General features: G+C 42.9%; 1 protein-coding gene across 3 annotated transcripts in view; it reads right to left on the reverse strand.

Moving 5' to 3' along the window:
* Window positions 1-2,208: 2,208 nt before the first annotated feature.
* LOC144504686 (uncharacterized) overlaps window positions 2,209-23,246 on the reverse strand; it is a 62,714-nt gene continuing 41,676 nt past the window's right edge. For 2 of the 3 annotated variants that reach the window (XM_078230399.1, XM_078230398.1), the window contains 7 exons: window positions 18,529-18,757; window positions 17,333-17,534; window positions 14,076-14,313; window positions 11,259-11,344; window positions 5,727-5,878; window positions 4,256-4,478; window positions 2,209-3,010 (listed from right to left, as the gene is read on the reverse strand). In XM_078230399.1, the coding sequence (XP_078086525.1) occupies window positions 2,871-3,010; window positions 4,256-4,478; window positions 5,727-5,878; window positions 11,259-11,344; window positions 14,076-14,313; window positions 17,333-17,534; window positions 18,529-18,757 (1,270 nt within the window). In that variant the 3' untranslated portion in view covers window positions 2,209-2,870. The remainder of the gene's footprint in view (window positions 3,011-4,255; window positions 4,479-5,726; window positions 5,879-11,258; window positions 11,345-14,075; window positions 14,314-17,332; window positions 17,535-18,528; window positions 18,758-23,246) is intronic. The other variant, XM_078230400.1, reaches the window with a different exon arrangement.

Genomic DNA, 23,246 nt, shown 5'->3' on the forward strand with positions numbered 1-23,246 from the left:
TTCAAATGTTTGTTGGATCTTCATTTCCAGAGTTCCACTTTGTTTTCTGCCACCATTCGAGTGCTTTGTCATGCATGTTAAACCCATCACTCAGTTTTTTTTGTTTGAAAACGACTGAATTAGTGTAGTGCCTTTCTTCAGACTGTCCCAAAGTGCTACACAGAAAATGGATTACTTTCAAAGTGTAGTCATCATTGACTTGAGTCCCACAGACAGTAAATGAAAAATGACTAGTTCTGGTTCTGTGATGATATTTGAGGTGTAGGTGTTTGTCAAAACTCCTTCTGTTTTGAATAGTGCTGTGGGATCTGTAGGATTTCTGTTTGCCAAAAAGAATGTAAACTTTCTCCCAATAGGGCACACTAAGGACAAAAGAGCTCAAGACACAGGCTGACTGTTCTGGCTTGTGTATTCCCAAGTGTGTGTTTAATCAGCTAAAATCACGTTGGTTTAGAATCACAGAATCCTGCAGTGCAGAGGGAGGCTATTTGGCCCATCGAGTCTGCACCGACCACAATCCCATCCAGGCCCTATCCCCATGCATTTATCCTAGCTAGTCCCACTGACACTAAGGGGCAATTGACCGTGGCCAATCCATCTAACTTATACAAGTTTGGACTGTGTGAGGAAACCAGAGCACCCAGAGGAAACCCACGCAGATACAGGGAGAACGTGCAAATTCCTCACAGACAGTGACCCAAGGCTGGAATTGAACCTGGGTCCCTGGCGCTCGACGCAGCAGTGTTAACCACTGTGCCACCCAAATTGCAAATTTAATTTGCACTGGTAAAACTTTTGATTCTGCATCCAAAACCATTCTAACCAGCCTATGTGAAGTCAAATGGGAAAAATCCCAGCCCTTGGTAACCGTATTAGCCTTTCTGGTTTAATTGGGGAGTTGGACTGGCTGGTCAGTCATCAATGCTGTACTGTGGGACTGCAGACTTGGCTGTATTATCAGGTCTACCATCAACTGTTCTGTTTTCAGCTTCTAGATCTGGGCACAACATCTTGGAATCAATCACAACCTCAAAATCTATTTCACTACCACAGCCATCGAGGACAGTCACTTATAATTTAATAGCTCCCTCATTTTGAGATTTCATATGAATTCCCACTAGACATGAACAGGATTACTCATTGACCCTTGGGTAAGTATATAGTTTTATTTGTTTGAATCCTGCTGTCTTTGCCCAGGTAATAGTTTTTTTGTGGAATTTTCCACAGACGAGATGTTTACCTGCTTTGTTCATACATTAAACTTCAGATATATATTTTTAAACTAACACCTGAAAATCCAGGACTGTTCTGACAAGCCCTTGACATAAAAGATCATTGGATTGACCCTTATCTTAGGATTGAAATCCCTTTCTATTGAGGTAGGAGACCTCATTGGTTAGGATTGGAATCCCTTTCTATTGAGGTAAAGGAGCAGAGGATTGGAGGTGGAACTCCCAGAACCCAAAGTTTTCAGTCCTTAGGTACCAAGTTAGTTAAGCTGCATTGTAGGGTGTTGATTTTTGTGGTGGGTGTGGGGTGCAGGTTCACCCAAACTGTCGCTGAGGGTTGTATCCTAACAACTGTCAGGTGCATTCCTGTGCAGATTTACTTGTTGTCAACTCCTTGATTTTTTAAAGTATTGCATTAAAGTGAAATTTCAGGGAGACTATTCATTCTTTGAAGCCGTGACAATCAACAGCGATCAATGGGATTTAAACCTAGAATCTTGCATTTATTAGATATGTGCTTTGACGAATGGCACCACAGCTCATTAACTGTTCCTCTCGCCATAGATTTGCTGAGCATTTTTAGTTTTTACACTTGAATTTTAAGGATGGTGCAGATTATTGCAGCATTAATATTTAACCCCATAGTGCAGGGATGATGTATTTTCCTTTTTTCTTCCTCTACTGGGTTGCCAACTCTCCAGAATGTAGATGAATCTCACAAGGGCATCAGATAACTAAAGCATTCAAAGAAAATGCACAATTTATGAAAATGGGCAAAACTTCACAAAGAGTGAGAGAGAGGTCAGATTGCAGAGTTACAATTAAATATCTCTAGGTGACTAGTTGGGGCTAGGTTATCAAACAGTGATGGTACGGAGGATACCTGGATGGGGAAGAAAAGGGCCACACAGAAGATGTTCATATTAGTTATTAAATTTGTTTGAGATTGACTGTAGACTGTACTTCAAACAAATGTTCTATTATTTCAGTCATTTAATTCAAATCAGTAGCAGGTAACACAATATTGTGAATTATTAATTTATAGTATTAAGGTACAAATGACTCATTCAAATTTAATTTTCAAAGCATAGTAGAGCATGGTGAAAAAGCATTAGGCATATGGATGTTTTGGAGTAGCTTGAGGATTCTTCAGTGCAACGTACTGCAAGATTACCAGCATCTGAAACACGTAGTCAGCCCAAACTAATGGTGTTGCAGTTGCGTGGCAGGCCATGGTAAAATAGATTCTTACGAAGCGTTCATAGTACAAGACATAGTTAGCTGTATTCAACTTTTCTCTGTACAAACACTAGTTTCTAGGAAATTAATGGAATTAACCAACAAATTATAATGCTGAAAGTTGTTTTGTATAAACAGTCTTATCTTATAATTAGTGACTATTACTTAAACATTTACTTCAGAAATGCTAATGATGTAAACCACAACTGTTGAACATATATAGAATGTTTAGTGAAATAAACTGAAGGAAAACACTTCAAATTGCTACTTATATAAAACCTAACACAATTCTTGAAAACTTTTGACAATATATGATTCTGTTCAAAGGGTTGACTTACAACCCTGAAATCTTTCAATGCAACCTGCAGATGTGTGATGCTTTATTGCCAACAGCAAGTCAGCTTATATCCAATGTCTGAAAGTGAAAAATGCTTGAAGTTCTGCGTCCTCAATAGGTTTGTCATGGATTCCTGCATAGACTTTCATCAAAAGCTCAGTCTTCATTTTCCGGTCAAGAGCGTTGATGTAATTATCTATAGCAGCTGCAAAGCAAAGCAAATGTTACAGGCAGGACACAGACACAGCAACAAGTTGCTCTTAGAACAAACTCAATCTAAATGGAACTATTTAAATTAGAAATTCTAAATCGGGAGCAATAAGCAAAGTGGAATTCAAAGTCAGTGTTTCTTTAGATTTAATTCAGAGAAAATCCAATGTGGATAAAGGTTAAATTTTAATTATTTCCATCTGCTGAGTAGGCACACAGTGAAAAAACACTCATCACATTTCCACATCTTAATCAGCCCTTGATAGCTTTAATTCCTTAACACGGCCTCACAAATAAACATATTCTGCTGAACTGTTGCATTATTTAATTGTGCATGTTTATTGGCATGTCTCAGCAGTGCTGTGCTGTGAATTGTGCAGTGGAAGAAACTTGGTAGCAGCCATTTTATGCTTTCCTTTATGTTTTGAATAAGTCTCACTATGTAACACGCAATTCTCATTTGCCAAATCACTGAAGCAAGCTTTGTTATAAAGTGTTGAAGGGAATCCTGCACAAAATGTCTGATTCCCAGCTACCTGTGACAATACCTGATAAAGAGAAATCATAGAAATCCTACAGTGCAGAAGGAGGCCATTCGGCCCATCGAGTCTGCACCGACCACAATCCCACCCAGGCCCTACCCCCACATATTTACCCGCTAATCCCTCTAACCTACACATCCCAGGACTCTAAGGGGCAATTTTTAACCTGGCCAATCAACCTAACCCGCACATCTTTGGACTGTGGGAGGAAACCGGAGCAAACCCACGCAGACACGAGGAGAATGTGCAAACTCCACACAGACAGTGACCCGAGCTGGGAATCGAACCCGGGACCCTGGAGCTGTGAAGCAGCAGTGCTAACCACTGTGCTACCGTGCCGCCCAGGACATGGACACTAATGATATATTCCTTTATAGTAGAGAATACACTGTCTTTAACCAACCCATCCTTTGTGTTTTCATAACCAGATGAATGAAATCGATTTAAACTACTGGATGAGTTATCTTACCCGTGTACATCCTTCTCAAAGCACAATGGCTTTAACGCATTATGAGCAATGTTGACATTAATAAACATGCTGAAAAGTTAACTAATTTAGCAATATCCCGTGTATTGGGCCGTTCTGATACCCAGTCCTGGAGCAAATAGAACATTTTAATAGGAAAAGTTAAGACATGCCCATACTGCTACATGTTGATTTGTCAGTAATTTCTATTTGACAAAAAGTATATACACACCTAATCCCATTACTCTCCCGTATGCAATCAGGTTTGGGCTTAGGCGCTTGTCATCATACTTTTCATATTTCATTAAAAGACGAACTATCTCTCCAGTAATGAAGGCATCATCAAATGTTTGTGTGTTAAGGGGTTTCAAAGGAAATTTGCTGTAAACATCCACAGCTTGCAGGGGATTAGTCTTGAGGAGAAGATTTGCCAACTCTATGTAAGCATCATGCACCTGAAAAACCACAAGTCATTTCACTTTTTTTAGCTTCCAACCTTTAGTACACAACCTCTGTAAAGCTTAATCTCATACGCAAATGAAATGTTGCTGTAATTACATTGGTTTGGTAAGACATTGCCTAGTGTACTGTGTATGTTTTGCTGCTGTGGGACTTTGGGAGGAGTTAGTGGTAATGCAAGAAAGATTCATTAGATAGATTGCTGGGATGAGAAGTTTGTCCTATGGGAGAGAGATTGTGTATAATGGACCAATACTCTGAGGTGTAGAACTGTTTCCTGACCAGACAAATAGGGGGTCGGTCATTTAGGACTGATATAAAGATAAATCTCTTCACTCAGAAGGTTGTGAATCTTTGTAATTCTCTACCACAGGGAGCTGTGGACATTAAGTCGTTGAGCATATTCAAGGCTGAGATTGAAGGTTTCTTGGAATCTGAGGGAATCAAAGGACATGGGGATTGAGTGGGAAAATTGGAGGCAGAAGTTCAGCAATGATCTTACTGAACAGTGGGGAAGACTAGAGGAGGCTATGTGGTCTGTGCCTGCTCCTATTCCTTATATTCTTGTGTCAGCGGGCAAGAACCTCAAATCTGTTGGCTGAGCCAACCCCAAAATCTCTGGTTCAAAGGAAAGTTCAGAAAGCTAGTTTTGAACTGACAAAATGGAATCTTACCAAGTCCAGACAGAAATGTAAATTGATTCCACACATGCAACAAACCAAAAGGGAATTAAGGGTCAGATTGTCACCCTACTCTGCCCACCACAAGTGGCACAGTGGTTAGCACTGCTGCCTCACAGCTCCAGGGACCTGGGTTCAATTCCTGGCTTGGGTCACTCTGTGTGGAGTTTGTACATTCTCCCTGTGTCTGCGTGGGTTTCCTCCGGGTGCTCCAGTTCCCTTCCACACTCCAAAGATGTGCGGGTTAGGTTGATTGGACATGCCAGATCACCCATAGTGTCCCGGGGTGTGTAGGTTAGAGGAATTAGTGGGGTAAATCTGTGAATTTGTGGGGATAGGGTCTGGGGTGGGATTGTTGTCAGTGCAGACTCGATGGGCCGAATGGCCTCCTTCTGCACTGTAGGGTTACTATGGTGATAACTATTGTATTCAGTATGAGTGTGGGTGGGAGTGGTGGAAGTAGCTTGTAAGGAGGTCTGAATAATTCATGACAAAGAAATATGCTGCCCTCGTTGGTTACTGAACCTCTCGAGATTGAAAACACAAAGGATTAATTTGCTGTACCCCTGGTGCCATTTTAATGACTTCATTGTAGTAATTCTGAGCCTCCACCGATGATTCATCTATGCGTGACAAAGCACGGGCCAATCCTAAGCGATATGCGAAAGAAACATTGTTTATGATGGGTGCAGATTTACCCACACTGATGCCACTGGCTGGGAAAAGAAAACGAAAAACAGGGTGTTAATTTTTTAAAATATCAACTTCATGCAACCTAAACAAAATGTATTCTGTTCATCTGATTGTCAATGAACAATTAACTAATAATGAAGCAATTTAATCTTTAACATTGCAAGAATTAAAAGCCCGTTTACTTTAATCAGCCAGATACAATCTATTTAATTACGTAAAAAATTAGACTCTTCAAAAAAAATGTCATTTGGCTATCTAACTCCAAGATGGTGAGACTGCATACAGCAAGAACTGACTGGGGACTGCCAGTGGTCAGACAGCAATGGGAACCAGCTGAGGGGCTATTGCCGTCATAATGCTAATGGCATCATTGGCCCTGCATGAACAGATACAAGAGGTTGAAGCTCTTGTTTATTTTGCAATTCTGTTTTAGAAGTGAAAATGTAATTCACAAAATGTCAGTGTGGCTTTTGTGGTGAAAAAGACAACACATGTGACCAGACATCGGTGGCACAGTGGTTAGCCATGATGTGGAGATGCCGGCGTTGGACTGGGGTAAACACAGTAAGAAGTTTAACAACACCAGGTTAAAGTCCAACAGGTTTATTTGGTAGCAAAAGCCACACAAGCTTTCGGAGCTGCAAGCCCCTTCTTCAGGTGAGTGGTTAGCACCAGAGACATGGGTTCAATTCTAGCCTTGGGTGACTGTGCGGAGTCTGCAAGTTCTCTCTGTGTCTGTGTGGGTTTCCTCCCACAGTCCCAAAATGTGCAGGTTAGGTGATTGGCCACGCTATATTGCCCCTTCGTGTCCCAAGATGTGTAGGTTAAAGTTTTTTTAAAAAGTTTTTATTTTTAATGTTTTAAAGTTTTTTTTAAAGTTTATTTATTATTGTCACAAGTAAGGCTTACATTAACACTACAATGAAGTTACTGTGAAATTCCCCTAGTCGCCACAGTCTGGTGGCTGTTCGGTTCAATGCACCCTAACCAGCATGTCTTTCAGAATGTGGGGGGAAACTGGAGCACCCGGAGGAAACCCACGCAGACACAGGGAGAACATGCAAACTCCACACAGACAGTGACCCAAGCCAGGAATCGAACCAGGGTCCCTGGTGCTGTGAAGCAGCTGTGCTAACCACTGTGCCGCCCCTAGTTCTCTCTGTGTCTGTCTGTGTGCCCTATCCTGTATCTACCACGGCTAATCCATTGTAGATACTGGATAGGGCGGGACAGAGGGCCGGGGTAAGACACTCTGTCAGGGAGTCGGTGCAGACTTGATGGACCGAATGGCCTCCTTCTGCACTGCAGGGATTCTATGACTGGTATGATGCATACGTTGCTTCTTCATATTTGTAATCAATTAAGGAAAAGTGCGTTTCATTTTCTGATCTGGGTCATGGGGGAGAAAATTTTGGTTAAATTTTTTTTAGATTTGGAGACTTTAAAGTTATGATTATTGAAATTCAACTTTAAAATGATACAGTGTAGAAGAAGGAACTGTGCTGGTTCCTTTGTAGAGTTATCCAATTAGTAGCAGGCAACAAGTCATCTTTTTTATTCATTAATGGGACATGGGCATCGCTGGCTGGGCCAGCATTTATTGCCCATCCCTAGTTGCCCAAGGGCAGCTGAGAGTCAACCACATTGCTGTTCTCTGGAGTCACATGTAGGCCAGACCGGGTAAGGAAGGCGGATATCCTTCCCTAAAGGACATTAGTGAACCAGATGGGTTTACTGTCATGCAAGTTATACCCGAATATAAACATAGAACATAGAATATAACAGCTATAAAACTCTGTATAAAGAACAAAAAAATTACAGCACAGGAACAGGCCCTCCGGCCCTCCAAGCCTGCACCGATCATGCTGCCCGACTGAACTAAAACCCCCTACCCTTCCGGGCACCATATCCCTCTATTCCCATCCTATTCATGTATTTGTCAAGACGCCCCTTAAAAGTCACTACCGTATCTGCTTCCACTACCTCCCCCGGCAATGAGTTCCAGGCACCAACTACTCTCCGTGTAAAAAATCTGCCTCATACATCTCCTTTAAATCTTGCCCCTCGCACCTTAAACCTGTGCCCCCTAGTAATTGACTCTTCCACCCTGGGAAAAAGCTTCTGACTATCCACTCTGTCCATGCCTCTCATAATCTTGCAGACTTCTATCAGGTCGCCCCTCAACCTCCATCGTTCCAGTGAGAACAAACCAAGTTTCTCCAACCTCTCCTCATAGCTAATGCCCTCCATACCAGGCAACATCCTGGTAAATCTTTTCTGTACCCTCTCCAAAGCCTCCACATCCTTCTGGTAATGTGGCGACCAGAATTGAACTCTATATTCCAAGTGCGGCCTAACTAAGGTTCTATAATGCTGCAACATGACTTGACAACTTTTAAACTCAAAGACCTGCCGGTGAAGGCAAGCATGCCATATGCCTTCTTGACTATCTTCTCCATCTGCATTGCCACTTTCAGTGACTTGTGTACTTGTACACCCAGATCCCTTTGCCTATCAATACTCTGCCATTTACTGTATATTTCCTATCTGTATTAGACCTTCCAAAATGCATTACCTCACATTTGTCCGGATTAAACTCCATCTGCCATCTCTCCGCCCAAGTCTCCAACCGATCTATATCCTGCTGTATCCTCCGATGGTCCTCATCGCTATCCGCAAATCCACCAACATTTGTGTTGTCCGCAAACTTACTAATCAAACCAGTTACATTTTCCTCAAAATCATTTATATATATTACAAAACAGCAAAGGTCCCAGCACTGATCCCTGAGGAACACCACTTGTCACAGCCCTCCATTCAGAAACGCACCCTTCCACTGCTACCCTCTGTCTTCTTTGACCGAGCCAGTTTTGTATCCACCTTGCCAGCTCTCCTCTGATCCCATGCGACTTCACCTTCTGCACCAGTCTGCCATGAGGGACCTTGTCAAAGGCCTTACTGAAGTCCATGTAGACAACATCCATTGCCCTACCCTCATCAATCATCTTCGTCACTTCCTCGAAAAACTCGATCAAGTTCGTGAGACACAACCTCCCCTTCACAAAACCATGCTGCCTCTCACTAATACGTCCACTTATTTCCAAGTGGGAATAAATCCTGTCTCGAAGAATCCTCTCCAATAATATCTCCACCACTGATGTAAGGCTCACCGGCCTGTACTTACCTGGATTATTCTTGCTACTCTTCTTAAACAAAGGAACAACATTGGCTATTCTCCAATCCTCTGGGACCTCCCCTGTAAGAAGTTTAACAACACCAGGTTAAAGTCCAACAGGTTTATTTGGTAGCAAAAGCCACACAAGCTTTCGGGGCCTTAAGCCTTGGCTCCGAAAGCTTATGTGGCTTTTGCTACCAAATAAACCTGTCAGACTTTAACCTGGTGTTGTTAAACTTTGGACTGGGGTAAACACAGTAAGAAGTAAGGATTTTCAATCTTTATTGTGAAATTGTGGACACCTCCATGACCGTTCCAAAGTTGTTCGTCTTGAAATTGATGAGTGTTTGTTACAAGGTGTGATTTCAAGAATAAATTAGATATAGCTCTTGGGGCTATAGTAAGGGGCTTAAGGCTCCGAAAGCTTGTGTGGCTTTTGCTACCAAATAAACCTGTTGGACTTTAACCTGGTGTTGTTAAACTTCTTACTGTGTTTACCCCAGTCCAACGCCGGCATCTCCACATCATGACCTCCCCTGTAGCCAGTGAGGAAACAAAGATTTCTCTCATTGAAGGGAATGAAGGGGATGATTTACTATTAATCAATCAGCAATTCTCTCTTGATAGGTTTGGAGTGATATATGATAAGTGTTGAGCTTTCACATACGTGTAGATGGATAATACCGCGCAGTATCTGCCATCTTGGCTCTGATGGTCGCAACCCAAAATGAAAACCTTTCTTTGTCCGGTGATAATGCGGTTGCAAACTTTGTTTATTTCCTTCAGGCTTTACACCATTTGCTTTCTGTTTGCATCAGAATATAACTTTCTGCATTTGGTGCTTTGGGAAAGAATCCTGCTGATGTGCACTTCTGCTGCTAAAAGTGGTCAAGATTTTGTAATCTATGTTTTAAAGACTTGCATCATCGAAACTAGAATCAGGAGTTGGCTATTCGGCCCTTCGAGCCTGCTCTTCCATTCATTTTGATCATGACTGATCATCAAATTCAACATCCTGATCCCCCCTTCGCCCCGCCATATCATGTGGTACCTTTATCCCCAAGAGCTATATCTAATTTATTTTTGAAATCACACCTTGTAACAAACAATCATCAATTTCAAGACAAACAACTTTGGAACGGTCATGGAGGTGCCCGCAATTTCACAATAAAGATTGAAAATCCTTGGTTATTCTTGGAGTTTGACGCAAACCACTATTTTAGAGTATTCCTGTGTCTTTCCCTGGATGTCACTGTGTTTTTTGGAAGGCGGTGTGCTTGGAAGCAGGACTTAAGTCGTGTGGAGAGACTGGAGAAGCTAGGATCGGTCCAGTTAGAGCAGAGAAAATTAAGCAGAAATTCGAAAGAGGTGCTCAAAATCATGAAGGGTTTTGATAGAGTAAATGAGGAGAAAAAGTTTCTTGTGGCAAAAGGGTCAACTAACCAGGGGTAGAGATTTAATATGATTGGCAAAGAACCAGTGATGATGTTTTAACATTTTAAGCAGTGAGTTGTTACAATCTGCAATGTACTACCTGGAACAGATTCAATAGTAACTTTCAAAAGGAAATTAAAGTTAAAAACTAAACAGTTTATTTATTAGTCACAAGTAGGCTTACATTAACACTGCAGCGAAGTTACTGTAAAAATCCCCTAGTTGCCACACTCCAGCGCCTGTTCGGGTACATGGAGGGAGAATTTAGCACGGCCAATGCACCTAACCAGCACATCTTTGGACTCTGGGAGGAAACTGGGGCACCCGGAGAAAACCCAGACACGGGGAGAACGTGCAGACTCCACACAGACAGTGACCCAAGCCGGGAATTGAACCCGGTCCCTGGCGCTGTGCCACCTAGTGGTTAAATACTTGAAGAAAAACTTCCAGAGTTATAGGGAAAAAACAGGGGAGTGGAACTAATTAGGTAACTTGAAGAACGGGCACTGCTCCTTTATCTGAGCTGTTTCATTTTAAGATTGGATTTTGATATTCATAACTTCAGAGTCTCCAACTCCAACCCAAATTTGACCAAAACCCAAGGCTCTGGGACCTGACAATTAAATGCACCTACCCTTCTTGATTACAAGTGCAAAGCACCAGCGCACACATCAAATCAAATTATCCCTTCATGCTAAACTCTGCCAGATAATGATGAAACACACACATTCAGTACATCATTCTAATGACACAGATAACTACAAGTATGAGATATTTTAAAAAACGCTTCTTACAGGTGCCGGGTGCTGCATCTTTTCCAGCTGCTTTCTCTGGTGCTTTGGCGGTGGTGGTGGTGGGTTTGGCAGCCCCACGCCCCCTGCTGGAAAATTCAAAATGTACTTGTCACATCCAAACCCGACATGAGACTTTCCTCCCAGGTACAGCCAAAAAAATAAACAAGCCCTTCAAATAATTTCAAGTCACCTTTATACACTCTGTGAAGTAAAGCATATTCCCATCAACAACCCACCTTGCAGGGAATTCACTTGATTAAATGTGGGGGTGGGGGAGTGGAGGGGGAGGAGGAAACAATGTCAGCCAATTTGAGGAAAATAAAATTCAACGTGAGGTTGAGGATGTGGATTATAAAGTCTAGCATAGACTAGTTGGGCTGAATGGCCAGTTTCCCTGCATTATATTCTATGTAATACAACTTTAGATATGGAAGCAGGTTCAGATCTCTCAAATCTATAGGCTTAAAAATCAGGGGCAAATGGTTAAAGATCAGGACACTTTGGGATAGATAGGCTGAATCTTCCTGGCTCTGGACTTCTCACTGGGGGAGGGGCAGGGGGGGAATGGAGGCCGGGGTAAATAGTAGGGAGCCGAACTAGGGGATGGAACGGAACGGCAAACAGGTCAGCTGCCTGCTTAATGGAGGTTGGCGGCCAATTAAATTAATTAAGGCCCCAATTTGGGGGTGCTTTCCGATTCTTGCCAGCAATGGAGGCGCACCCATTGCTGCAAACAGAGCCCACCAGCTTAACAGAGGCAGTGTCCCTGTGGCAGTCCCGGCAGCAGTCAGAGCCTGAGGCCCCAATTGCTCCCCTCTCCCCAACCCCCCCCTCAATGAAGAGAGATCCAGCCGCGCCAATGGGGCCAAGCACCAAATGGCCTTCACCCGCTCCTATGCGACAGAGCTGCTTCTGACCAGAGGGACTGCCTGCTTGGCCACTGTTAAATACTTAACTATTTTTATGCCTTCACGTTGAGGTGCCCTCTCAATCACCTCTCTGCCTCAGCAGCACCTATCTCTCCCGTAGGCTGCCAAGATTACAGTGTTGTGAGCCTCATCAGAGGCTGCCCACCCTCCTTAAATGAATGGTTGAGGTGGCAGGGTACAATGAGAAAGTGCTCAGAAAAGCATACAGAATACTGGCCTTTATAAACAGGGGCATAGAGTACAAAAGCAAGGAGGTTATGACAAACTTTTATTAAAAAATGGTTTGGCTTCAACTGGATATTGTGTCTAGTCCTGGGCTCTGCACTTCAGGGGGGATCAGAAGGCTTTTAAGGCTGGGGTTATTCTCCTTGGGCAAGAGAAGGTTGAGAGGAGATTTGCTAGAGGTGTTCAAAATCATGGGGGATGTCTGCACAGATTTGATGGGGAGAAATTGTTTCCATTGGCAGAAGGGTTGAAAACCAGGTAGCAATATCAGGTGGATGGGAAAGGAACCAAAGGTGACATGAAGAAAATAATTTTTACGCAGATTAAGGGTCTGGAACGCACTGCCTGAGAGTGTGCTGGAGGCAGATCCAACTGGGGCTTTCAGCATGTAAACAAAAATAAATTTGCAGAGTTACAGGGCAAGGCTGCAGATGTGGGAGTAGCTGCACTGCTCTTGTAGAGGGCTGGCACCAACATGATGGGCCAAATAGAATTCTGTGTTATGACTCTAAAAATGGGTAAATGGACCTGCACACGCAGAGGACTAATTTGCAGGGTTATGTGAGGAAAGACTGGGTTGTGGAAGTAAATGGATAGCTTTTTCAAACAGTAAATACAGTTTTGATGGGCTGAATGGTCTCCATCAATGGTATAAGGTCCAATGATTCTATGACCCTATCTTGGAGAGTGTGACAGAAATAAATTCTTTGATTTGATTTATTGTCACATGTATTAGTGTAGCCAGAGTGTATATATATATATATATATATATGAAGGAGCTTGAGGTTCTGAAAGCTAGTGCTGCCAAATAAACCTGTTGGACATTAACCTGGTGCTGTGTGAGACTTCTTACTGTGCCCACCCCAGTCCAACGCCGGCATCTCCACATAATTGAAATTTATATGCAGGGCATGTTAACGGGGGAAAAAAACTAAAGAATAAAACTGACACAGTGAGACTCATATCGGCATTAACCTGATCTGATGAATGAACTTCATAGAATCATAGAATGCCTACAGTACAGAAGGAGGCCATTCGGCCCATCGAGTCTGTATCGACCACAATCCCACGCAGGCCCTATTCCCGCAACCCCAAGCATTTACCCTGCTAACCCCCCTGACACTAGGATCAATCTAGCATAGCCAATCAACCTAACACACATCTTTGGACTGTGGGAGGAAACCGGAGCACCTGGAGGAAACCCATGCAGACACGGGGAGAATGTGCGGACTCTACACAGACAGTGACCCGAGGCTGGAATTGAATCTGGGACCTTGGTGCTGTGAGGCAGCAGTGCTAACCGTGCCCACCTGGGGGAAACCCATACAGACATGAGGAGAACGTGCAAACTCCAACTTAAAGAAGTGGCACCATTAGTCACTCTGCTTATTGCCAGCATAGAATGAAAATGCTGAATTCCTGTGGTCATTTACATTTCGAATAATGGCAGGAACGTAGCTGGGTGGCTGAGGGTATAGGTACATCATTATTAGTTCCTAGATAGATGAGATTAATGGCTGGAAAAGCTGTGTTAATTCGCAAATCCTGTTCATGATGCCTGTGTGTGTGTTTTGGCTGGAAGTAACGTTTGTTCCTTTTAAATAATATTTAAAAATGAGATTGAGTGGTAACATGTTTTTGTTTTAATATAAAGTTTGGTTACCTGGCACCTCTACCTGGTGAAGCCGCACCACGCCCAGCATTCGCAGGAGGTTTTGCAGGAGTTGCAGCAGCTCTCCCGGCAGCGGCTCTGCCTCTGGCTGCTCCACCTCTTGGAGGAGCAGGAGCCGACGGTGCTACACCTTTCTGTCCTACTTGCTGCTCTTGCTGCTGCTGTTGTTGCTTCTGCTGCTGAGCTTTCAGAGTCTCGTCCATTTTCCATTCCCGCCACCATTTCTGCTCTAAGAAGACAAAGTTTAAAGCTCAGATATGAAAAAGACCAGCCGTACACGATACAATCTGTCACTTCCCAGACTTCCTGTTCCTTAAAACGGAGAAAATATAGAATATACAGAGATAGATCCCTTCGTTTAATCAATTTATAAACTCAACATTTTCATGGACGGCACAGTGGGTTAGCACTGCTGCCTCTCAGCGCCAGGGATCCGGGTTCGATTCCCAGCTTGGGTCTCTGTTTGGAGTTTGCACGTTCTCCTCATGTTTGCGTGGGTTTCCTCCAGGTGCTCTGGTTTCCTTCCACAGTCCAAAGATGTGCGGGTTAGGTGGATTGGCTATGCTAAACTGCCCCTTAGTGTCGGGGGAATTGGCAGGGTAAATACATGGGGTTACAGGGATAGGGCCTGGGTGGGATTGTTGTCAGTGCAGGCTTAGTGGTATTCGTTGGAATTTAGAAGGCTGAGGGGGGATCTTATAGAGACCTAAGATAATGAAGGGGCTGGATAGGGTAGAGATGGAGAGATTCTTTCCACTTAGAAAGGAAACTAGAACTAGAGGGCACAGCCTCAAAATAAAGGGGGGTCAGTTTAGGACAGAGTTGAGGAGGAACTTCTTCTCTCAGAGGGTGGTGAATCTCTGGAATTCTCTGCCCACTGAAGCGGTGGAGGCTACCTCGTTGAATATGTTTAAATCACGGATAGATGGATTCCTGATCGGTAAGGGAATTAGGGGTTATAGGGATCAGGCGGGTAAGTGGAACTGATCCACTTCAGATCAGCCATGATCTTATTGAATGGCGGGGCAGGCTCGAGGGACTAGATGGCCTACTCCTGCTCCTATTTCTTATGTTCTTAGTGGGCCGACTGGCCTCCTTCTGTACTGTTGGGATTCTATGATTCTAAATTATGTTACACGTGATTCACTGGTTTTGTTGAAAATGTAACTCAGTTGAAGAAAAACGGCATTAATAATTGAGCAATCAAGTGATACTGGATATTGTTCAGAAAACCTACAGGTCATGTATTGATTGCAGTATTCACCTAATTAACCAAGATATTTATGTTTATTGAATTGAACTGCCTGCTGTTAACATTGATTTTGTCTCTCAGGCTCCAGCAGTAAATCTAAGAATCTAGCAAATAACAGCTGATGAATCGTTTATGGGATACTGTAGAATGATGCTGAGTGCACCTTTTGTTTGCTTTTAGACAGAATTACAGAGCAAGCAGAGTGGTTATTTATTGGCATGGCTTTAAGAACCAAGAAAACTGCAAAGAGGCCTTTTTCTAATCAACCCCTCAGCCCCCCCATATCTTAGCAAGAATCACTTCAGAATAAAACTCCAATAGGAAATTCAGGAGGCAGCTTTTTACCCAGAGAGTGAATCTCTACCATAGGGAGCAGCTGAGGTGAATACCATATGGATCCATTCAAAGCAAAGCTTGATAGATGAATGAGGGTGAAAGGGACGAAAAGATTTGCTGATAGAGTTAGACGAAGAAGGCTGGCCGGAAGCTTAGGATGCCAGGTGAAAACCTGAAACTTTTGCTGTGGATGCTGGGTGAATTTAAACTTTCTTGACCGAGATCAGTAGATTTTTCCCAAAAGCAAAACAGTCAAGGTGCTGGGCGGGGGAGGGTATAGCTGCAGTCAGGCCAGCCAACCCGGGAAAAGGTTCAGAGGCAGCCAAGGGAGCTGCTGGCTATTTAAAAAGACCACCTTTGTGCTGTGGGACTTCATCGCAATTTAAATGAAAACTGAAAGATCCTCCAGCCCTCACTCCTCATGATCCATCCATACCATCTCATGCCATCACATATGGCTCTTCAGTCCCCCATTGCAAGGTATAGTCCTCACTGACTGCCTTTGGCCCCTCACGTCTCCATGCCAAGCCATGCCACTTCCATGCTCATTCACCCACTGTACACCGTATGGAATCAATGGACTCTTTGACAATAGGTTATGTAAAAAAAAAGTAAATTTGGGCGGCACGGTAGCACAGTGGTTAGCACTGCTGCTTCACAGCTCCAGGGTCCCGGGTTCGATTCCCGGCTCGGGTCACTGTCTGTGTGGAGTTTGCACATTCTCCTCGTGTCTGCGTGGGTTTCCTCCGGGTGCTCCGGTTTCCTCCCACAGTCCAAAGATGTGCGGGTTAGGTTGATTGGCCAGGTTAAAAATTACCCATTAGAGTCCTGGGATGTGTAGGTTAGAGGGATTAGCGGGTAAATATGTGGGGGTAGGGCCTGGGTGGGATTGTGGTCGGTGCAGACTCGATGGGCCGAATGTCCTCCTTCTGCACTGTAGGGTTTCTATGATTTCAATGATAAATTCATTGGTAACTTCCCACTTTCTTAAAAAATACTCAAAAAGGAATATTTTTTGAGTATTTTTTAAGAAAGTGGGAAATTACCAATGAATTTACTTATAAGCCACTAAAAGTGTCAATCATTCATACCGTTTAAAGTACTGGTAGCTGAAACTGCAAGCACTTGAAACCTCTTTACCTTGTGTAAATAAACATTGAGAATTGATGGCATAAATCAGAAAGTCAACATAGCCCATTCTCATGGTTTATGTGGCGGGCAACTCTATTTAGACTGAACCTTACAAATTCAAGCTCCCGTACGTGATTTGGTATAGAAACTCAAGGCTGCCACTTCAGCGCAGGACCAAGAGTTGCTGCACGCATTGTTGGAGGGCTGCCTCTTGAATGAGAAGTTAAACCAAGGCTGTATCTGCCTGTTCAGATTTGCTGAAAAGATCATGTGGTACTATTTGAAGGAAAGTTCTCTTGGTATCCTGACCAATATTTATCCTTCAGCCAGTCGAGGATTAATTAGTAAGTTATTTCATCGCTGCCTGAGGACCTTGCTGTGTGCCTTATAACAATAATTTCACTTTATAAGTAGTGGCGCACGTTCTGTAAATGCAAAGTTCCTACTTTCTTGTTTCTCTGGGCAATGTTGTGTTGTTTTTGTTTTCATTACATAAGAATGGTTGGATGGGTAGAACCTGTTCACTTACTGGTCAGTTCTAGTGGTGGGGTCCCTATAACCGGTTTATTCTCCAGGCTGATGCTGGCTCGGAAACAAAGGCAGGCATCTTCAATGAGATGTTGATTTTGGGCTGTTCCAGTCTCATAGTCATATTCAAACATCAGCGCTAATCCAAGCATGTACAGAGCATTACTGTTGCAGGGGGTTGTTTCGACTCTCAATTGGCACACCTATGAAAAGAGAGATTCCCTTGTTATTGAAGAGAACTGCCAGCAATTTGACAACTTAAAAACAGCTAAACGGTATGGCTGACATTACTTTTCACAGATCATCACCTGGATCTCAAAGGTGGATAATGCAAAGAGCTCTCTTCAGTCGTTACTGGCACCCAATTCATTCATATACTAGATTGTTCAGATTAACAATATTATAAAGTTAGCTGACAATGGGAAATTACCAGTGAAGTGATCACTACAACTGATTTCTGCAAAAAAAGTGCAATAGCATCACACCAGATGGAAAGTATGAATGGGTAATGGTTTTAGAAAGCAATATTCTGATTCAAAGCCCCAAACTAATCACAAATGGTGATCAAATGCTGAGTCAATCAATAATAAAATATAAATGTACACTTGTCAGTCCTTGATCTTGGCTGTGTTGTCACAGGAAGGATGCTGAGTGAAAATTAAATTCTCTGCAAATGGAGAAATTTGATTAAAAAAAAGGTCAATGCTATAGAGGACATCTTGTTATTTCACCATCATTGAATCGTATTGGCAGAGGTTTCAGTACAGATCACATTCAGCTCAATATGGTGTTTACCCCAAGGAGTGAATAGGAAAGTGTAGAAAACAGAAACAACAGATTTTTAAAGAAAACATTTTTAAAATCCATAATAGATACATATAAGAGTTCAGAGTGTTTTTCCTCATGTAGGTTATCTTTCCAAATCAAAGAGGAGTGAATTTCACTGTTATAATGAGAATGACAACATGGGAATAGATTAAAGTTAATAAACTGAATTATTAAAGGAAGCAGATAGGCATAGTAATAGTAAAATAGCCATGTTTATTATTACTTTAATATTACTAAAAATGATCGCATTGCCATAGTCAACTAGCTATCAAGAAGAAAGTTGAACAATGAATCTGAGTGCCATTTAACCGACATTTCATTGTCAACATCCACAAATGAATCACAGTAATTCTTGGTGCAGTATCATACCATTCGCTGCATTTCTAGTATTTCTGCACTGATTTGAAGATTGGTGTTTTTTAACAGTGCAGACAGAGACTGGCATCTTTTAGTAACCAAATCTTCATTCACCAACTGCTGATGGGCAAGCAACTCTAAAAGGGTAAAATGAGCCTCAATCAGCATCCATTCCAAATCCTGGCTTACAGTTCCACGGTACGGATATTTGCACAGACTCCGGGAAGCCAAATCTACAGCACTGACATCAACACAGAAAGTTAATTGCAGGTAAAATATTCAGTGAAGACTTAAAACTAAACATTAATCATATCTACATAGCTGCTCGTGGTGAGGAGAGGAGGGGGAAATTGACATTGGGCCATAAAAAAGACTTGCATTTCGAGAGCAACTTTCATCACCTAACAATGTCCCAAAGCCGTCAATATTTGTTATAATTATGCTATAGGAAATGCAGCAGTCAATTTGTGCATAACATTATTCCACAAACAGCAACGCAATAAATTACTAAATAATTTGCTCTGAAAATGTTAACTGAGGGATAAATATTGATCAAGGTACTAGACAGAACTCCCTGTTATTTTCCAAAGTAATGCCGTGGGGTTTTTCCACATGCATCCCAAATGGGGCCTTGACTTAACCAAAAGAGGGCAACTCCCAACAGGGGAAAGGTTGTGTATGACCCCTGTTAGAATGTTACCGGTGACAACTTTGTATCGGATGTAATGTGACCAATGGTAACAAGTTTGTAAGAGTCAGCTGACCCAGTAAACCATGGAACCAATTACAGGATGATGTGCTGGTCAGTTGATCAGCTGACTCACCATAACTAAGCACCTGTTCAGAATTGTGTGAAACTTGGAGTGGCCCAGGGCGAGGCCCCAAGTTTGGAGTAATGAAGTTTCTTCATTAAATCCTTTCTTTGATTTATAAGTTGGAGTAAGAACATAAGAACGTAAGAACTAGGAGCAGGAATAGGCCATCTGGCCCCTCGAGCCTGCTCCGCCATTCAATAAGATCATGGTTGATCTTTTCGTGGACTCAGCTCCACTTACCCGCTCGCTCACCATAACCCTCAAATCCTTTACTGTTCAAAAATTTATCTATCCTTGCCTTAAAAACATTCAATGAGGTAGCCTCAACTGCTTCACTGGGCAGGAAATTCCACAGATTCACAACCCTTTGTGTGAAGAAATTCCTCTCAACTCAGTCCTAAATCTGCTTCCCCTTATTTTGAGGCCATGCTCCCTAGTTCTAGTTTCAACCGCCAGTGGAAACAACTTCCCTGCTTCTATCTTATCTATTCCCTTCATAATCTTATATGTTTCTGTAAGATCTCCCCTCATTCTTCTGAATTCCAATGAGTATAGCCCCAGTCTACTCAGTCTCTCCTCATTAGCCAACCCTCTCAACTCCAGAATCAACCTAGTGAATCTCTTCTGCACCCCCTCCAGTGACAGTATATCCTTTCTCAAGTAAGACCAAAACTGTACACAGTACTCCAGGTGTAGCCTCACCCGCACCTTACACAGCTGCAACATAACCTCACTGTTTTTAAACTCCATCCTTCTAGCAATGAAAGACAAAATTCCATTTGCCTTTTTAATTGCCTGCTGCACCTGCAAATCAACTCTTGTGATTCTTGCACAATGGTACCCAGGTCTCTCTGTACAGCAGCATGCTGCAATTTTTTACCATTTAAATAATAGTCCATTTTGCTGTTATTCCTCCCAAAATGGATGACCTCACATTTACCAACATTGTACTCCATCTGCCAGACCCTCGCCCACTCACTTAGACCATCTATAGCCCTTTGCAGACTTTCAGCATCCTCTGCACACTTTAGTAAGTTTTGTTATATTTTATTGTCTGCATTTGAAGAGTTCTTTATGAAGAAACACTCCCAACCTCGAGACAGGCAGCAATACAAACGCATGCTGTGGTTCCTGTTGCTGATCCATGATGTCCTGTTAGAAATGCGTTTCGAAACTGGCTCAGGAGGGCGTTGTGTTCAATATTCACATTCCCCATTGTTAACTAATCAACAACATTCACAGCCGAAGAAAGATTTGTAGATGGGGTAGTGAAGAACCTCTGCAGTTCATTAAACTGCATCCTAGCGTTAGTAATTTAGCAAGGGTTATTGCTTTCAGATGAAGTGGAGTAAGGCAAAGAACAAAAAAAATCATATTTTACAATTTCTTTTGTGGGCTGCTGAATTAGACTGTATCTCAAATATGCTTTTGTGGTCAATCATTTAAACTATTCACCAAAATCAGATAACAATGTAAGTTATGTGTTATGGTGATGGTCATGAATTTTCTGAGTCTTTTGTTTACCATTCTTACGATAAATTATTTTGTAGCTTGTATCTTAGGTCACTCTCATGGGAAAGTGTCAAATCAAAATAGTTTTGAGACTGCCTATCATCCCTTTTAAGGTCTAAATTATCCTCAACACCAGTGCCCCACAAGGCTGCGTCCTCAGCCCCTTACTATACTCCTTCTACACCTATGAATGTGCGGCCAAATTCCCCTCGAACTTAATTTTCAGATTTGCTGACGATACCACCGTAGTGGGCCGGATCTCAAACAATGACGAGACAGAGTACAGGAATGAGATAGAGAATCTGGCGAACTGGTGCGGCAACAATAATCTCTCGTTCAATGTCAGTAAACTGAAGGAGATTGTCATCGACTTCAGGAAGCGTAAAGGAGAACATGTCCCTGTCTACATCAACGGGGATGAAGTGGAAATGGTCGTGAGCTTCAAGTTTTTAGGTGTCCAGATCACCAACAACCTGTCCTGGTTCCTCCATCTTGATGCTACAGTTAAGAAAGCTCTTCAATGCTTCTACTTTCTCAGGAGGCTAAGGAAATTTGGCCTGTCCACTACAGTTCTCACCAACTTGTTTAGATGCACCATGGAAAGCATTCTTTCTGGTTGTGTTAGCTTGGTATGGCTCCTGCTCTGTCCAAGACCACAAGAAACTACAAAGTGAACGAAGCCCAGTCCATCACGAAAACCAGCCTCTCATTCATTGACTCTGTCTACACTTCACGCTGTCTCGGAAAAGCAACCAGCATAATCAAGGACCCCATGCACCCCGGACATTCTCTCTTCCACCTTCTTCCGTCGGGAAAAAGATAAAAATCTGAGGTCATGTACCAACCGACTCGAGCACAGCTTCGTCCCTGCTGCCATCAGACTTTTGAATGGACCTACCTCGCATTAAGTTGGTCTTTCTCTACGCCCTAGCGGTGACTGTAACGCCACATTTTGCACCCTCTCCTTTCCTTCTTTATGTACGGTATGCTTTGGCTGTGTAGCGCGCAAGAAACAATACTTATCATTGTATACTAATACATGTGACAAAAATAAATCAAATCAAATCAAGTAAGCCTTCAGTAACACTCAAGATAACAAACAATCAAATCAATTCCAGCCTCTCGGACTACCTGGATCCACTACAATTTGCCTACCGCCGCAACAGGTCCACAGCAGACGCCATCTCCCTGGCCCTGCACTCAGCCCGGGAACACCCAGATAACAAAGACACCTATTCAGACTCCTATTTATTGACAACAGCTCATACTTCAACACCATTATTCCCACGAAACTAATCTCCAAACTCCGTGGCCTGGGCCTCGGCTCCTCCCTCTGTGACTGGATCCTGAACTTCCTAACTCACAGACCTCAATCAGTAAGGATAGGCAACAATACCTCCTCCATGATCATCCTCAACACCGGTGCCCCACAAGGCTGTGTTCTCAGCCCCCTACTATACTCCTTATACACCTCTGACTGTGCGGCCAAATTCCCGTCCAATTCGATTTTCAAGTTTGCTGATGACACCACCGTAGTGGGTCAGACCTCAACCAATGACGAGACAGAGTACAGGAATGAGATAGAGAATCTGGTGAACTGGTGCGATGACAATAATCTCTCCCTCGATGTCAACAAAACGAAGGAGATTGTCATTGACTTCAGGAAGCATAAAGGAGAACATGCCCCTGTCTACATCAACGGGGACAAAGTAGAAAGGGTCAAGAGCTTCAAGCTTTTAGGTGTCCAGATCACCTGTCGTGGTCCCCCCATGCCGACACTATAGTTAAGAAGGCCCACCAACACCTCTACTTTCTCAGAAGACTAAGGAAATTTGGCATCTCAGCTACAACTCTCACCAACGTTTACAGATGCACCATAGAAAGCATTCTTTCTGGTTGTATCACAGCTTGGTATGGCTCCTGCTCTGCCCAAGACCGCAAGGAATTACAAACGGTCGTGAATGTAGCCCAATCCATCACGCAAACCAGCCTCCCATCCATCGACTCTGTCTACACTTCCCGCTGCCTCGGCAAAGCAGCCAGCATAATTAAGGACCTCACGCACCCCGGACACTCTCTCTTCCACCTACTTCCGTCGGGAAAAAGATACAAAAGTCTGAGGTCACGTACCAACCGACTCAAGAATAGCTTCTTCCCTGCTGCTGTCAGACTTTTGAATGGACTTACCTTGCATTGAGTTGATCTTTCTCTGTACCCTAGCTATGACTGTAACACTACATTCTGCACTCTCTCCTTTCCTTCTCTATGAACGGTATGCTTTGTCTGTATGGCGTGCAAGAAACAATACCTTTCACTGTAGACAATAATAAATCAAAGCAATAAACTGTCTGCTAATTATTTTCAGAATTTATCCTATGCCTCCATGAGATCACTTAGGTCTTC

This window comes from Mustelus asterias, chromosome 15, assembly GCF_964213995.1.
Source record: "Mustelus asterias chromosome 15, sMusAst1.hap1.1, whole genome shotgun sequence".
Classification (NCBI taxonomy): domain Eukaryota; kingdom Metazoa; phylum Chordata; class Chondrichthyes; order Carcharhiniformes; family Triakidae; genus Mustelus; species Mustelus asterias.